The following is an 18,558-nucleotide window of genomic DNA, read 5'->3' on the forward strand; positions in this document are numbered from 1 at the left end:
TCATATTTTCACAAGACAATAAATCCCACCAAATAAAACTAATGAGAAGCTCAAGCATGTAACAGTTAAAGGCTTTATTTGTTTACATTTTACATTTTTTTTTACCCACATTACATATTAAGAACAAACTTGCAGTATGGATTAAGTGACAAGGTAGCACATTTCTATTATCTCTCTCACAGTTCCTCCCATTTCCCCTTTCATTTGCCCATTTAACTACCCTTTGAAATATAAAACCTTTCTATTATTCCATGAAAGCTGAGTAAAGGCTTTAATTATGAAGAAGACAGTGTGTGAGACAATACAGTATTTAAGAATCAGTACTGAACCTGCTGCGGAGGTAATGGAAGTGTGATTATTGAACAGTAGGAGGCCTCGCTCAGCCATTTTCGTGCCAGTCCCACCCACTCATCTTGACTTCAGCAGCGCAGCAGTCACAATTAAAGTTAAACATGACACCAAAAACTATTTTTACATTCACTGAAGCCTGGTTTGTGGATTTAACATATTCTAGTTGACATGTATTTCTCACTTTATCTGCAGTCTTTCGATTGCTAGGTTCTGTCAGGACGACATTGTTCTCGTCATCTCTGCCAGGCCACATTTGTCTTTTCTAAACTCTGCTGCTCTTCTTTCCTCCTTTTGTCTTTGTCTGTATTTGACAGGGCTGGAGGGTCCGAGCCATGCTGCTGAGCCTACACACAAACACAAAAAAGAAGTCTTACTGGGATGTAGAATTCACATGAGAAATTAAAAAGTCTAAGGAGGCCGAAAATGCAAAGAAATCATCTTTCACAACCTCCGGCTCTGCTGTTGAACAATGACATTTGATTTTAAAGTGAGATATATCAACTTTTCAGAAGAAGTGATGAAATCTAGCATGAGACTTGTATTAGACTGTAGGTTACCAATAAAGTTTTGGGTATTAAGTTTGCTAGTGATGTGCAGAAGTAAAACTTAAAGGATTAGTTCACCCAGAAAAAACAGATTCCGTCATTATCTGCTACTCTCCATGCCGACGGAAAGTCAAGTAAATTTATATGGTGCACAAAATATTTCTGGAGTTTTACAGCAAAACAGCGGCACCACATTCTCCTAAACAACAGGTATAGATGGGGACTTTTCCCCTTAAAACAGAAAAACAACTGAAGAAACAAGACACAAAAACATAAAATGGTTGATAAAGCTTGTCTGGTCTCATCTATCTCTCTAGAAAAAAAAGCCAGAATCTTCACTGTAGGTGCAAAGCATTAGCATTCACCTGTGTTGAGGAGGTAGATATTGTCATTTCTAATCGAAGTGGGATCTTTCAGCTTCCAGAAACATGAATTAAGCTCAATGATGTTATTTTTTTTATTTTTTATTTTATTTTTTTTAACGTTTTAAAGCCAGTCCCCATCTACTACAGTTGTTTAGGAGAATGCTGCAACTCTGTTTCGCTGTGAAACTCCAGAAATGTCTTGTGGACTATGAGAACTGACCTGACTTTTTATTGACATGAGGCTGAGTAGATAATGACTGAATTTTCATTTCTGGCTTGTTCTGGCAAAAGCTTGTTCTTTAAGGCTGAGTGCTTGCATAAGTCTTTCTCAAATCAAGGAGTACCCTATTGTTGCAAAGATGAATGGACTGAAACATTTTAACATTTTAAAACAAAGGTGCTTAAATTCTGCGATGCGTTGCAATAACTGCTGGAACTGAGTCGTCATTAATGTTAACAGTTTCACTTGCGCTTTTCTGCAATGACGTCAAAATGTCTGCCGTGAAAAGAGTATGATTATGATTCATTTGTGAACAATAAAGTAGAGTTGTAAGTACAAGACACGCAGGTCTGACTGGAAAAGGAAGACAAAGAAAAACAGTCTTGATTAAGTTAAGACATTAGTCACGGTCAACATATGAAGAAGCCTGTCTTGCTCTGTAGTTTAAGCGTATACAGCATACGTGCCTTTCTGTGTGTGAAAACACCAAGAAAAACATGGAATTCATAGTCTAGATAATGTTAGTTCAATAAGAACCTTTGGCTGGATTGTTAATTGTAGTCAGTATTCTCATCTCTTGATACAATGTTACCAATTTTGGGAGGTTGAAATGTCTACCTCCAAAGGGAGGTGTGACAGAAACTGTTTTGAATTTTTTTTTTTTTTGGATAATACCCTCCACATAATGTGGAATAATCTCACTTACAGTTGAGGACACAAGCTTATAACACGCAATAACTTACTGTCAACACTCTTCTGAGAGGAAGCAGAAACTGTTGAGTCCATTAGGAATTCAGCACTGTTTAAAAACCGAGCATGAAATTAGTTGCAAAACAACAACTTAATCAACAAGAAGGTGAAAAATATTGGTTTATTGCAAATACTCTGAAATGAGACTGCTGCCGCTCACCTGAGGGAGAGCGGGTGTCGCTGAGGCAGTCTCAACCCACCGGAATGCTCATCCTCGCTGCTGTGTGACTCCTCCCCCTGATGCCTAAAGACATTGGAAACCGACACAACACATTCATAATCCCAATTTTTAAGTAGATGTTAATGCACAGATCTTGTTCTCATTCACGTGAGATAAAACATGACTAGCAACCACACCAACAGAGGCTAGTGGCAATGAAGGAAAGAAAAAGCTAAATGCACAACTTCCTGCACAAGTGTCAAGATCTTTATCTAGGTAACAAGTAGTCACCTGAAAAAGAACGCTAACACTTCGACTCAAGAATGTTTCTACAGCATTTCCCCCATCACTGCTTCCTTATAAACTGTGTCTCACCTGTTTATGTGCTTGTTATTGTTTCTTCTCTGTGCTTCATTACCACCGTGAGCCTGCTGAAGAGATAAAATGTCACAAACTCCGTGCAGGCATCAACCACAACACACTCCACAACACTCTCACACAATATAGCTGGTGAGTCTCTGCGGTACTGTGCATGAATTACCATTCCTCAGAGTGGAGTGTCTGTGAGGATGGAGAAAATTAACACATCACACCAACAATATGTAAATAGCTCGAGTGTCAGTGGGAACCTACTGAACGGGAGTGGGAGTGTTTGGCCAGCGTCTTGGTTTCTGATGTCTGGGATTGGCTAAATGGAGATGGACAGCGTGGTGCAGTGCTGTTCTTAGGAGGCAGAGGTGGACCGGTGTGGTGGGAGCTGGGAACCTGGTAGTCCAAACTCGAGAACTGCTGACAGAAAGTGTAGGCAGTCAGTGGGATATTATTTTAACAATTGTTTCTTCTTCACTGGCAAGCATTGTTTTAAAGCCACAGGAGGAAACTCGAGGGAGGGATGAGGAGAGAGTCAGAGGATGGAGGCTACTATGTGGTGTACAGATCCAATAGGCCCTTGAGACAAATTGTGATTTGTAATAGTGGGCTGTATAAACAAAACTGCCAAGGTGCCCAGACAGTAATGCATATACAGTAATCCCTGCTAATTTGTAGGGGTACAATAGACTGAATGAGTTTAAAGCACATAGAAACAACACTAAGAGTCAACATACCACATAATCATGAGGCTTCACATAGGCGTGATTTCAACCAAATGCCAATGTCAACATACTAAGTTCTAGTTATATTTTCAAGAGTACATTGGACTACATTTGGTGGTGCTTGATGAAAAATAATCCTCCTAGCTCCACCAAATTTCATGGCAATCCATCTGATAATTGTTGAGCTATTCAAGTCTGGACCAGTTTGGTTGTCAGGCCTACACTGCCATCAACTTAATTAATGTATTTGTTTACATAATGTATTCACGCACCTTCCTCAGGGCAGCCATTTCCTTTACCACCAGTTCAATGTCCTCATGGGTGTCATCTTCTGCATCGTCCTCACACTCCTCCTCCCCCCACTGGCCGCTGTCTGGTAGATAGGGCTCGATGAGGATCGTTTCCGTTCCTCTGATGTCGCAGCGACAGTATGGGCAGGTGTGGCCAGCTGACTTCTGCTAGATAATTATCGATGACAGGTCATGGGCAGAGTAATGGAAACATTAAAAAAACGGTAGTCGCCCATTGACTTCATGCCTTTTGAACTGTGTGCAGTGGAATATGTCGCACTTTTTCAAAAGATCAAGGTAGTGGAAAGTACAACGTTTAACGGTCACAGTAGATTGTGGTGTTCTATAAATGCAAACCAGATTGCTGCAACATTTGACTTTTTCTTTCAAAGCATACAGCATACAGGCTTCAAGTGTCTCCAGGTTTTTTTATGCTCATATCATGCATTTTGCATTTTTTTTATCCTGTGACCACAGATCATTTTTGCAGACTGGGTCACTTAAAGATTTTTAGATTGCTGCCCTTACATATTTTACAGGTTGCAACCCTGCAACCCCTCAAACAAGTATTACTTATTTAAAACTCTTTTGTATGCCCAGCCTTTGACTCATGACATAAAAGTAAATAAGACTATTTGGTATTCAGTGTGTGCTTATGCTTTTGTTACATCAAAGGTTTAACTGCCTGTTCTTTTCTTTACACTCATCAAAGTAATTATATTGTAGTGAAAACTTCACCGCAATCTAGACAAGTTTACAACTTTTCCTTTGTTGTCCAACGTCCACAAAGCTCATCTAATTTTCTTTTCCTGTGTGCATCCTCTCTCTCTCTCTCTCTCTCGCTCTTCAAAGAGAGTATGACTGATACAGTTACAGGAGGATGTGAACTTTAGCTCACACAGGAAGTCTTGAGCCAAATGTCAGGACTTGCTACTCTGCACTTTAGCGAAAACTTGAAGACCTCCTGAACAGATGGGAAAGTTACTGGCTGGCAGACTGAAAGATACAGTGGTGGAGTGTGAAACTAAGCCAGCTGCAGCTTTAATTCTGATTGGTTATTTTCTAAGTCATGATTGAAAGAGGAAGTAGGAAGTCGGGGGAGCCCCTGAGGAGCATGAAAGCGCACACGGGACACACTGTCTACACACTGACTACATGCTGACAACTTTTTTTGAATTACAGACAAACTTTTGGCCTTTGTGTGCCATCTAAAACGGGCTAATGTAATTGATTTTAATGAATGACCACCGTGTGATATTCTGGCCATCTTTGATATTTAAATGATGTGTTCGGGCTTCAAGTCCCATTATATTCCCTGTCTTCAATTTTACAGTTGTCACTTTACATATGGAAAGCATCTGTCACTGATATCTATGGTTCATTTCACACCAATTTTCTTTTTTAACCCACTGAACTGAGCTTCATGCTTGTCTCTCCAGTGAGTTTTCAAACAATTTGCTCTGGTTTGAGAGGGTTTAAAGACAAACTCCACTGATTTCACACATTGAAGTGTGTTTTTAAATCTTGGGGATTGCTGCTGCATATTTGAAAAATTAGTATGAACCAGAGGAAGCTGCATGTAATCTGATAAATTATGTCCAGCGATGTCAGGTAATGCAAGGTAATGTAAACACCAGAATAGAAAAGGGAAGAAGAAAATGTGGGAAAAAAGGTGATATATCTGGTTCTGGTGTGTGACTTTTGATCATTTGTTTTTAAACTGTCAATAACAACCTTTTATAGAACCTGGCACCTTCATTACCCACAATGCAAGTGTTCCCCTTTAAGTGCGTATTCAACAGCTTTTGTTGTAGCCTGAGAGAACTCTAGATTTAACACATTGGTGGATGACATGTGACCTAATTCACAAGCACAATTGTGTACTAAATATTTCTTAAAGGGTTGTAAGGTTCAACACGGCCGACTGATACGCTGTGACTACACAATAAAAACGGAAGTAGGAGAGGAAACTGCTCTCATACCATTAAGAAGCAGTGTAATAGTTTCACACAAACTTCAAAGAGGAATATCTTGGTATTAAAATGCATGACTAACATGGAAGTCACGTTACAGAATTAGCCTTAGCTCAAAATATTTTAGCAAGGCTATTTATTAGAACATGTTGCACAGTAAAGATATTTTTGGGGCAATTCAACAAAAAGTCATGCATATATATATATATACTGTATATATATACTGTATATATATACATACAGTATATATCATTACATGTAAATATACCTCACATACTTTGTTGAACACAGAGTATATTTTTCGCATCAACCCCAAACCACATTCAAATAACCAGCATTGTTACAGTAATGTGGGGCTTTAACCAAAACCAGACCATGGAGACGCCGATCTACAAGCTGGCTTACAAAAATAAATCTAGTCTAGTCAACCCAGACTGTTACACTCCACTGAACACACTGTTACATGCCAGTATTTAACATGTTTTTTTTTTAAGATGGATATACTGCACAGCAGGCTACAATGAGTTAGTGGATGGGGGTTCATACCTGCCAGCCCGTGAGGCAGGGTTGGCACAGGAGATGCCCACAGGGCTGGATACGAGTGTCCTTATCCCTCTCTGCACAGATCTTACACAGCTGGAAGGTGCTGCCGATTTCACAGTAGAGCTCATACTGCTCCTATTGGGGATTACATTGGGTAGACAGACAGAAAACAATAAGACAACATCTCAGGATATTATCTATATTTTGTCTTTTGTCTAGCCTCAGGACGCTGCTGGCAGTTTGATAAATTGATAACAAGGTGTAAAGTGCATCATTTACTTCGGTAACTTTGACTTTGCCCCTCTGGGCCGGTTCACACAAGCTGGTCAGGTCGGGGTTCACATCACGGCCATCTGGGTAAAGGTAGCTGCAGGCACAGTAACACACAGCTCTTAGAAAGAAACGACACAAAGAAAAATAATAAACCTGAGACCTGTACGTGTATGTTTGTGTGTGTTATGTGTGTGTTTCGCCTAACCAGCCTTCCTTGAAGCCCTGAATGAGTGCCTGGTAGAGAGGTGTATTCTGGGGAATGGTCTGGACGATGCTACCTTCAGTGGTCACATGGCCGATAGCCCACTGGCCCATTCTTGTGCAGCTCAAACGAAAGATATAGCTGTGAGGGAAAGAGAGCCTTTTAAATAACATTTGTTGATAAGACAGAACATCAACAATTGACATTACAGTTCACAGTTTGATCTGTGTCCAGTTGCCTTGGTCTGTATTTGTTTCTCTATTCTCTGTAACTGAGACAGATAGATAAATAGATGGATGGATGGATGGATGGATGGATGGATGGATGGATGGAGAAAGTCCTTCCAATAAAATTCCTCTCATTCTTAAGAAAGCCATAATATTAATTAAGCTGCACTTAACATAACAAGAACATAACCTCTCGAAAGCTGGATGGAAAGCTGGAAATCTTAAATTTAATGTGCCATGAAAAGTGTGCCCAAAACACAAGAGGGTAATAAAGAGAAGGTACTTCAAAATAGATTAAAATGTAATTTGCTCCTGATTTTTTTTACTTTTCATGATGAATAGAAAGGTACTGGAAGTTTTTGCAGTGCTGTGGTTCTGTGTTGCTTCAAGGACCTAATTTCTTACAGCTGAGATCATTTGCCGATTTGATTTAACTCGAGCACTCAACACTCCCTCAGTTTGCTTTTCTGAGAAGTGCCGCAGTCAGTTCCTCACCTCCCAGGTCTGTGCAGGTAGTGTTCCAGACGAGCTATAACCTGATCATAGGTAAGAAATGCCATGTAGCCTGGATGAGTCACTGCTAGCTGGTTCCAGTTCCGAATGAGTGACCTCCAGGGCTTAAATAAGAGGAGAGGAGACTTAGGATGTATACACATGTTCATCATGCCTCATCATTAAAGGAACAGTTCAACATTTTGTGAAAAATGTGCTATTGGCTGTCATCTAAAGAGCCACTCTAAATAGAAAGATACCTCTCTCATTTCTGTACAAGCTACAGCCAGCAGCAAGTTAGCTTAGCTTAGCATAAAGACTGCGGACAGGGAGAAACAGGTAGCCCAGCTCTCTCCGTAAGTTGCTAATTAACACATCTTGTCTCTATAAAGGCAACAACCTGAAGTGTAAAAACGACAAGTTGTGGTTCTATATCTTGGTTGGGGGGAGTAACTTCCTGGAGACTTGCCATCAGTGTGAGATTGAGAGGCAACCAGTGAAGAGACCAGGAAATCATTGTGCCCACTCAGTACATGGTTTCTTATATATCCCCAGTTAACCACAACTTGTTGCTTTTACACTTTGGCATGTATCCTGATTAAACAAGATTACATATGTTTTTTTGTTCCCTTTAGACTGAGCTTGGCTAGTTGTTTCTTCTTGTTTTCAGTCTTTATGCTAAGATAAGCCAACCACCTGCTGTAATGCAGAGATGTGAGAGTTGTATCCACCTACTCATTTAATTCTTGGCAAGACGGCAAGCGTATTGACCAAAAAAGTTGAGCTATTACTTTTGTTTTAACCATATATAACCTTTAAGGAAACATACTTACCTGAAACAGTCTAGTGAAGATGTCAAATTCAAACACAGAGATGTGGTCATTACAGGTGAGATCTATAGTTGACTTCAGTGCCATGGATTCCATCCCTTCCTCAAATGCATGTACAGTTTGCAGCTGCTCTTTGAAAGTATTCCACTGCACTATACACCTGTCATAACACATCATTAGCATGCAATAAATGTTGACAGACTCGACACACATAACAGCAGAAGAAAACAAAAAGAGGCATTCCTTGAGTCATTTAGATTTCCAGCACTCACTTGTTGCCAAATGAATGTCCCCAAAACTCCTCTGCCTCTTTCTTGGTCACCCTGTAGGTGTCACCCTGGAAATCTCCCCCCGGAAACATAGCCTTCAACTCCCAGAGCATGTGGCTGAACAGCAAGGACAGCTTGGTCAAGTTCCTCCTGAGAATGAAAAAGCAGACTCTCGGCTGTGGTTGCAGAAATAGAAACAGGCACAGGTTGCTCATAAATGACAATGTGTTCTGACCCAGTGGAGTTTAAAATATACATAAAACTACACAGTGAAAGATTGCTTTGGATAACAGTTTGTGCGCTCATACAAATATATAAAACCATCTTTTGAGCCAGTAACTCAGTTTTGCCTCAAATTGATAACCCTCATCTCACACGCCTCCTTATAATATTCTTAAAGCTCCAGGGGACCTCAAGGCAAAGCAACAAGACCAGGGACCTTTATCTAATGGTGCTATTGCTTTCTACTAGTGGGCCTTGTGTTTTATGTAATGTATCACTAATGAAATTTAAATGTTAAGACTCTAACTTGCAGTGTAGGTCTGTGAAATAATAGGTGTGGACACAGCTCAGCAGTGAGTTGGCTATGCATAGACAATAGCTATAAATGGTTTGTGTAGAATTTAAGCGGAATAAGTTAAGATTTAATACTACAACACCTTCTTGTTTGAGTAAACATCACTCTCACTATACGACTACCATGTGCAACTACATTTGATATTCTACCACTTTGTTTCAGTTAAAAACAAGCACTGCGCGTACTTTCCATAGATACACACACACACACACACACACACACACACACACACACACACACACACACACACACACACACACACACACACACACACACATACACACACGCGCAAACACAACAGGTAGTCCAGCTAGCAAACAGGATGCTGACTGCTGCATGCTCAACTGTATATACCACAAAGTGTTCCAGTGGGCAGTGTGTCACTTCAGGACAGACTTTAATAGAGTATATTCTCTTTCTATGTGTCTTCTGGGGTCAGTAACACATTAAAATAGTAATTTATCAAAGGAGTACAAATGTCAACTTTTGTGTTGGCTTTTTAACTTACTTCAACAGCTGATCTCACTCAAAACTGTTTAAAACTACCTCGACATTAGAAAGAAACATTTCTCAACAATAACATTTTTGTATGATGAAAACTGTTAAGAGGTAATAATGTATCATTTAGTCTTTGAAACATCTAAACATCCCTTAGAGACATTGATGTAATGCAAATAAAAATACTCTGCTGGCATATTAAAAATCCTTTTAGTTCAATAACTCAATAACTATAACAATAACTAACCTCTACACATATGTTTTGTACTTCACAGAAAAGTCCACTCTACCCAGTGAAGGTCAACCTTCCAGGTTAAGTAACAATAAACAAAATACAGGTTTTCGGTGAAGGAGGACTGTGAAATGTTGATGAACAAAACAGACGAAGCATGCTGCAATATACTTTTCTGTACTGTTTATTATAAATAAGCCATTTTTATTCGGGGCTTCAATGATTCATCGATGAAATGTCATCTACTAAATTAATCACAGAATATTTTGGTATTTGGTCGATTAATCTTAGTCGAGTATTCCTCTGAGTCAGGCTTCTCAAATGTGAATATTGTTTCTTCACTCCTCTATGACAATCAACTGAATATATTTGTGTTGTGGACCAAATGCTGAGGGCGTACTCTTTGACTTTTTGATCAACACTTTTCACTAACTGATTAATCGTCAAAGAAAATAATTGAAAGTTGCTGGCCTATCTAGATTTTTTGACTCATTTCAAAATACACAAAATACAGTCTGACCACGGCTATAGTACAAACGCAGTTAAAATCGTATATTCGTATATCTACTGATTCTGAAACAGTGTACTTGTGTCACAATTCTAGTCTAATATCATATTAATTCATCACTATTGCAACATAGTTTTTCTTTGATATTTTTGATGCAACTCTAGAAAGTCTCCCACAGATCAGTCCAGGCATCCAGCATTCATTTAAAGGGATTTTTGCTGGTGTGGGTCAAAGACTCCACATCAATGAGGAAAAGAAAAACCTCCTTGGTGTCGTTTGGTGAAAGTAAGGTAAGAGGAAATGTGTAAGCCACATCTCTCGTGCTGGCTGGCCCCATGTATATAAAAATATCATGACAAAAGAAATACGAGTGGTGGGGAAATCTACACTGAACACACCAATGCAAATGTTTTCTGGACATAAATGGCTGCAATATTGTGAGCAGCAGAGATATCGGACATTGGCCTGCAAGAAGATACAACCTTTGAAAAGCTGCATTGTCCTCCTGAACAGTTAAACTTTGTTACACAATTGATGTATTTAATACATACCACATATAGAGTTACACAGTGTTCTTCTTCTATTGTTTCTGCTCATTAGTTTTGTTGCATGCGTAACTGAGTTGGCACATTTTGCATATGTTTCTTAAATTCCAGTCAGAGGAGGCCAAAGCTGTGTCACAGTCAATAATCTTCCATCCGTTAAACCTTCCACTGCCTGTTTCTGTCGCCTTCACCTTTCAGTCTTATCTCAGTTCTGTTTTTAGCCTCACATGATAGTCGGGCACAAATTTCACTTACTGTGGGGAGGGATATTATTCTGACCATCCTACAGTCAGTGTTATTAGAAGTGGACGGAGGATCTGCAGCTTACTGGCCTGACATTTTGGCATTGTAAAAAAACACCAAAAAAAGGATATTAACACAATTTATCCTGACATCTAAGCCACATGACACTGTGTGAATTTGCCAGATGACTGCCCATGCATATCTGGCTGTGGTGAAAAGGCCAGCTGTTTATCTTATCTGTGCAAAGGATTCTTAAAAATGATGTAACAAATCTTCAAATGAGGCCCACCTCATTTGATTTTCAGTTTCCGCTGAAATAAAACAATGGCGTCTGTAACAATTTACATACAGTCAGCAGAAACTGTACAGCAGAGGAGAAGGAATACTTTTTGCGACTGTCATATATCGAACAATATATTAAGTAATGTCTCATAAAATTATCAGTACATATTTCCAACACGGTGTGCAATATTTCATCTGCAAACACATTTTGTAAAACGTTAACAAAAATAGAGATGAGGATGTGACTGAAACCTGATTTTTTTGAGGGGGGCCATGGCACCTGCTGTGATGCCCATCAAAATGTTCGCATTCCGACATACATAAATACTCATGAGTAATTACTTTATTATTTCATTAGTATTCCGTGCTCATGGGTCTGGAAACTTTGAATGCGGCACACCTGTCAAGTTTCGTGACTGTATCTTACACAGTTGTGAAGCTGTCAGGCTGACAAATATCTGCCAGCAGACAGACAGGCAGACAGACATATGAACACCTGGAGAAATAACCAAAATTGAGTCTATGGTAGTTACCCCACACACACGCACATGTTGGATGGATGGATGAATGGATGGATAGATAGATAGATAGATAGATAGATAGATAGATAGATAGATAGATAGATAGATAGATAGATAGATAGATAGATAGATAGATAGATAGATAGATAGATAGATAGATAGATAGATAGAGATTACTATTTTAGCATTCAGCTAGCCCTCATTTGATTGAAATGAAGAAAAGTAAAGATTGAAAACTGTTCAGGAGCGGTAGAAGCTTTAGCTGCTGCTCTTTATCACAAGGCAAAATGCTTTACTATGTTGTGTACATTTGCAGTAAATACAGAAGAGGATATCTATGTATGCCCCGTGGATACAACTGTTTGGGCATACACTAAGAAAACATCCATTCAAGGCCAATCTCTCTCCCAAGCTCCTCACATACTGATGTTGTAATTTATTTTGCCAAGTTCCGACACATTAGCATCACAAAGATGCAGGTTTGGCCCCTTTTTCCACCTTCATCATTAGTAGTCCCAACAGCAGAAGGGACCGCAGCCTGAACTCCAAATACAAAAGTCACTCTTTTTATAGCAGCTCCAAAATATCTACTTTGGCCAAACAGCTTACAAGCTAACTTACAAAGTGCCGTCACTGTTTTTATTTTGGTGTACAATGAAGTGTATATTTGACCTGTAGGAACCGCAAAAGTTATTTTACATTATTGCGTCTTCGGCTGATGGTTTAAAATACTTATTTCAGAATTTAATTTAGCGTTGAAAGAGGGGTCAAAGCCTCCATCATAAGTTAAAAGTATTAAGTTAGAACTCTCTCATCCAGTTATGTAAACAAAGAAGGCTATTTTGGGATTCATGAAGAGCTCAGGGCCCAGTCCCATGGTACTGGGTAAAGATTTGAGGGATGTGTGGCCTCCTTCATACCCCCCCCGGTCAGTTCATTTGTCTTACAGTGGGGTTACCGAGAGCAATTTGTCTGATAAACATGATCTGGTTGGGTCAAAATAGAAATGGCTTAAAGGTCGGTTACCTCGGGCGATACTGCGATGCAGATAATTTTGTTTTTTTGTCAGGTTGTGAGGTCTCGGACATTTTTTTTCAATTTTCATTTAATTTGTGCTGCTCACATAATTTAAAAAGATTCAACAGAAATTGAAATCGGACATATCTGGAAACGAATGGTATATCTCCCCCATTATGCTGAATAATCCACGGATATTGCTGCAAACACCTTTCATTGGAATTATTGAGTCCCTATTAAATCATTGTGATCTGCAGACTATCCCAAATACAGAGACACTGTCTCTTGAAAGTTGTTTTGATGGTGAGTATATTACTCATAATGTTTTATTGCTGTGAGCACTTGAAATATACTTTCATTCAAACTGGCCGCTGCCGTACAATAGGGGTGAATATGTTGTGTTTTTCATTTTTATTCACAGGGCCCAACGCTTTAAAAGTAGAAAAATATGATAAGCATTTATAGCAATTAATCTCTAGATTATCTGTTAGATGAATCAGCCAATTACTTAGTGTCAGAAATAATTAAAAAATGGCCATTATGAGTTCTGAGAGCCTGAGGTGATGTCCTTTTTCCAAATGACCTAAAGATTTTCAAGTACCACAACAGCAATTTCTCAAATTCAAAAAGCTATAACAAGCATATTTTGGCATTTTCAGTTGGATAAATGGTCAAAATTGGTGCTGATTCATTTTCTGATTTAAAAAAAATGTGCACTCAAAAATGAGGAACATGTCAAAGTAGGCCTACATGACATGAAATATTTAAACAAGACACAGGACAAAGGCTTGATTCGCTGTCCCTATTAAAATAACTGACCATGACTGAATGAATGAAACATTGAATGAAATACCCATACAAATGTTTTTTTGTTGTTGTTGTTTTTTTAACAAAGATGTAATGTTTCTCAGAACACAGATGCTAAAGATGGTCTTTAAAGCAATATTTACAACCAAACTGTCCCGCTAACACGTGCTTCTCTTGTGTGTATGGACATAGATGCCAGCCAGAGATGCTCCTACCTGTAGCTGGACGTCTCCTCGAATATCTTCTCCCGTCCCTCTTTAAACAGCAGCACGGCCCTGTCGGTCTTATCCATCAGGTTTCTGACATGGACCCTCAGGTACTTGGCCTCGTCTCCCCGGGGAACCTTGCCGCCCGTAAGCCTTGAGCCTCGATAGGGCTCCCAAACCTGTATGAGCAGCGCTGTCGACTCAGTTACCAGCTCTGGCAGGTATGGGGGACTGTTCCTCAGGCCCAGCCGGGGGTTTCTGCACAGCTCGTGAAGCTTTTCCAGTTTTTTGAGGGCCTTGTCCACCAGCCGCCGGTCTCCACTGGTAGGGGCCTGGGAGGCTCCTGAAAGTGCTGCCGCCATAATTTCGCTGTGTGTTTGGAAGTGTTGTGTATTGCAAAACCACCTTTTAATGTCAAGTCTGTGTGTGTGTCTGTATGGGGGCGTGACAATAGATAATAATGGGCGTGCTGGTTTTTTTGAGAGATTCAAAAGCAGAAATAGGAGCTGCTGTTCATACCGGCTCAAGTTTTTGAGTGTATAAGACTTTTGTCCTTAAAATGATTTTTGTGAGTTCCCTGCTTCATCTGAAAAGCACACATCTTATCCACCCCCAAACAGCATCACCCTTTAATCCACCTAGTGATAATCCAAAAGCACTACATTATCCAACAGTGGATAGCATGTTCAATTACGGCATCACTTAAAATGCCCTTGAAGCTACGCATTTCCTTCCAAAGCAGCCAATCCTGTTTGTTTATAGCTTCTCATTCGTCTGTCAGATCTTCAGAAAAATACAAAAAAAAATACAAAAATAAAAAGATGTTACACAAAGCCTGTTTTGTTTAAAACATCCACAACAACGCCATACAACACAAGAGACCAACTATGAGAAAACAAACGTAGGGAGGGTTTGAGACTGATACTTAGCCCCTTGAAATAGTTCCAACTTTTGAAATCTCTCTCCACCTGAATGCACTGAGTCTTTCTTGCCCCCTATTTAGCATGCTTACCAATATTCATGCGCACATCCCAGCAGCACAGCAGTCCCACATTGTCAGGGTCAGCAGAGCTGAGACGTCAACTCACAGCACAGCGGAAACATGTTCTCTGTCATTGGCTGAGGAGCTGTGGTTTTCTTCTTTGTCTCTCTCTCTTGATGTCGCTCTGGCTCTCTCTCTCTCTCTCTCTCTCTTTTACACTCCTTTTGGTGCACCCTCTGATTGGTTTCCTGGTTGCAGCCAGCCAAACAGGTTTGTTTTCTTTGCTCTATTGCTCAGGCAGGCAAGCAGAGAGAGAGAGAGAGGAAGAGAGAGAGAGGAAAAGAGAGAGAGAGAGAGAGAGAGGTGTGGACTAAGAACCAAACATTTACCAAGAATGAAAGCAGAGAACAAGACTTGAGTCATTCTTAGTATCCACACAGGTAGACTTCTCACGAACAGGAAGTGCGTTCAACTCAGGGGTCAAAGCTCAACAGCTCCACAAACATCTCCACATGAGATATAAAAAGCAGTCACCCTCACCTGACTGTGAGCACAGAGCAATGGTTATCAAAACAGATTTAGTCAGCATTTCATTTCCAGGATGAAACATAATGACTATGCACCCCCCACAAGTTTTTCCTGCGGCGCCACCATGAGGTTGTGCGTGGTTTTGACAAAAGCACATCATTAAACTTGATACATGCAATTGCGTTCCCTCCAAGATGGCTTTTGTGTTAACTTTGATGATTCCCAAACTTTTCCTTTTTGGGGGCATTAACCTGGTAAGAAATCGTTCTACCTGATATTTTGCTTCATAATCAAATACCTGAGAAACTAAGGACATTTCCAACAGCTGTCGATGTACTTTGTGTTGTGTTTGGTGCTGACCACCAGACGCAGAAAAAGTAGTCAATCCTTATCCTTAACTAAAGTACCAATATAACAGTGTAGATATACAATTTAACTTGAGGGGAAGCACAAAACAACTTGCAGCACAATGTACTTCAAGCACTGATGATGATGTAGATTGACCCATTTCAGAATAATGATTAGGCTATTATGAAACTTGGTCTGCTTACACCAGAGTGTGTTGGTGATCATTTGATTATTATCTGTATTCATTATAGGAATCTGCAAAGTAACTAGCAGGCTAACTGAAGTAGTCAACACATGTAAAATGAAAGGTTAGGCCACACTAATTCACTCACAAAATGTGATTCTAACACTTACACTAACCCTAGAATAGAGTATAAAGGAGTACAGCATGGAAAGACCTGAAAGTTACCAACAGGACTTGAATAACTGTACCTAGTAACATTCTCTCACAGCTAATTAGCAAATATCATCATGATAATGTGTTTACAATCATGCTAGCACAGAAAAACACAAGAAAAGCAGCAAATTCTCACATTTAAAAGGGCTGGAAAAACTAAATTTAAACATTTCTGATAACTTGAATAAAACCAGTACAACTTTTTAATATCAAAATGGTTGCTCAGCATTCCACAGTAGCCTGTATGAGGCTTGTTAAATGACTAATCACTCACTACGATAATTAGCTATTAACTAGCTTCTGTATTTCATGATTGGGTCAAAACTATGTAATCTCAGAAGAAAATTTAAATTGGGTGTCACTGGCCCTCATACTTGTAGCTGGGTGTCTCTTCTCCCTCAACATCAGCATGGTGCCTCTCTCCAGCAGGTCTCAGACATCTTAATCCTCCAGGTGGGCCTACTTACCTAAGTATTCCTGTGGCGCCATCCTCAGGTCACAGTCTTTAGCAGTCCAATATATCTTAAATTACCTTGTAATTTAACTAATGACATTTGTAGAATCCTCTTGTAAACCTTACACGTGTGCTAATTAGCTAGTCTCTGAGCTAATGCGCCAGCTTAACTATGGCAGATGGTTACCATGGCTACATTTAAGCTAACATTACCAGCCGGCTAAAACTAAAATCAGTGCATTAGATTCCAGGACGTTTTATTAGAGCATGTTAGCATGCTAACGCTAACATGCAGCTAACCGCTAGCTGTTTGTTAGTTTGTTCCATCAGACTTTTAATAAATTAAATATAAATGGTCTCCATTAGCCTCCAGAAGAAAAAAGTAGTAGCATGGTGTAGAAATACAAGTCAGGTTACAAGTAAAAGTCAGTTTTACTGAGTTACTTAAGTAAAAGTTGGCAACTCATGATGTAGTACCATTATAGACATTTCTAAATCAACGTACATTTTAATTTTTTTTAAATTAGCTTTATTTGTTTATGCATTAATGTGCAAATTACATATATTATTATTATTATTATTATTATTATTATTAATAATGAGTGTCAAAATAATTTTCTGGCAATAAATCTAAGAAAATTAAACTTTAAATTACATATATTATTGGTTTTCAGATTATTAGAATCAGTGTTTTTCTTGTCTGATTGCACATAAAAATAAATTCATTTAAAAAGGTACTGCTGTGTGAAGTAACTAACAACTGAACGTATTGCTTAAATGTAGTGGAGTACATAGTAAACAATTGCCTCTTAAAGTGGAGTAGTATAAAGTAGCATGAAATGGAGGAGGTAACGTTCAATACTGCTATACTATACTCAAGTAGAGTACATAGAAAATGTACACAGTCACACTCCATCGCTGGCAGCCGCTGGTAATCAACACTTACACCCTTCACTTACATAAACCTGAATAATTCATTTATAAACTTAGAAGATAAATGTGATTAAAACACTTCCTAAACCTTTGATATGACATATTTCAAAATAATTGTATATGACAGACATAATAATTTCAATATAACAGCATATTTTGTGCCCTGAATTTGTTTTATTTATGCAGTCATCATGTGTTTTCACTATTCCAGTGGGCAAATTATCTACTTCTAAATACCTTGCGAAAAAGATGCATTTGTCAGGGATGTTGCCCTCCACAAGAGGGAGACACTGATTGAGACAACTGCTTTACCAAGTTAGTGTTGAAAGCTCATTATTGTAAACCATTGCATGTCACTCCCCAGCTGTTTTTACTTTACCTGCAGAGTTTTACACATATAGTTTATAAATCCTTTAAAACCATATGATTCTTCACTTCTTCCAGACATGCATGCTGCGACGTGGTGCAAAAGACACATATCAAAGCCACTTACTCAGCAGCCAAAGACAGAAATAGTTTGTACTGTACTTTCCAACTGCTTGTTCCCTCTCAGAGAGATTCCCTTGGTCATTATTTGACCAATATGGTTGCACCTTTGCTCTGTTGACACAAGGGGGCCTCATTTCATTGGCTATCTGGATATCTGTGCTACTGATGACGGCTCTCTGCAGTGATCATGCAGCAGTGTCTCAGAATACCAGGCCCCCAAATATTAAAAGGTTATAGTAAATTTTCTCTTTGCATTCAAGTGTGTGCTCTTATAGGTTGCTAACCCCTCAGTTAATGTTTCCCTCATTCAGCTTTCGTTAAGCTCCGTCAGGCATGTGTTCAGGTTCAGACTGGCTGTAACAGAGGTAGGCCTGTGTTTTTCCATACACAGTGATACCTAATGTTAG

General features: G+C 39.3%; 1 protein-coding gene across 8 annotated transcripts; it reads right to left on the minus strand.

The window, feature by feature from the left end:
• Nucleotides 1-59: 59 nt before the first annotated feature.
• Nucleotides 60-17,186, minus strand: cblc (Cbl proto-oncogene C, E3 ubiquitin protein ligase). 8 transcript variants are annotated; one of them, XM_037073060.1, is made up of 15 exons: nucleotides 16,650-17,183; nucleotides 15,033-15,288; nucleotides 14,030-14,372; nucleotides 8,588-8,734; nucleotides 8,319-8,475; nucleotides 7,489-7,610; nucleotides 6,770-6,907; nucleotides 6,571-6,658; nucleotides 6,295-6,426; nucleotides 3,758-3,943; nucleotides 3,025-3,177; nucleotides 2,767-2,822; nucleotides 2,392-2,475; nucleotides 2,225-2,280; nucleotides 60-695 (listed from the first exon to the last, which is right to left on the minus strand). In XM_037073060.1, the coding sequence occupies exons 2-15, from the start codon at nucleotides 15,040-15,042 to the stop codon at nucleotides 565-567; spliced, it is 1,803 nt and encodes a 600-aa protein (XP_036928955.1). In that variant the 5' UTR covers nucleotides 15,043-15,288; nucleotides 16,650-17,183; the 3' UTR covers nucleotides 60-564. The 8 variants fall into 8 exon arrangements, with proteins under 8 accessions (XP_036928955.1, XP_036928954.1, XP_036928951.1 ...); XM_037073059.1 differs by having other exon boundaries at nucleotides 14,030-14,389; nucleotides 16,650-17,182; XM_037073056.1 differs by having other exon boundaries at nucleotides 14,030-14,803; nucleotides 16,650-17,182.
• Between the last annotated feature and the right edge of the window lie 1,372 nt (nucleotides 17,187-18,558).

This window comes from Acanthopagrus latus, chromosome 17 (assembly GCF_904848185.1).
Source record: "Acanthopagrus latus isolate v.2019 chromosome 17, fAcaLat1.1, whole genome shotgun sequence".
NCBI classification, from domain to species: Eukaryota; Metazoa; Chordata; class Actinopteri; order Spariformes; family Sparidae; genus Acanthopagrus; species Acanthopagrus latus.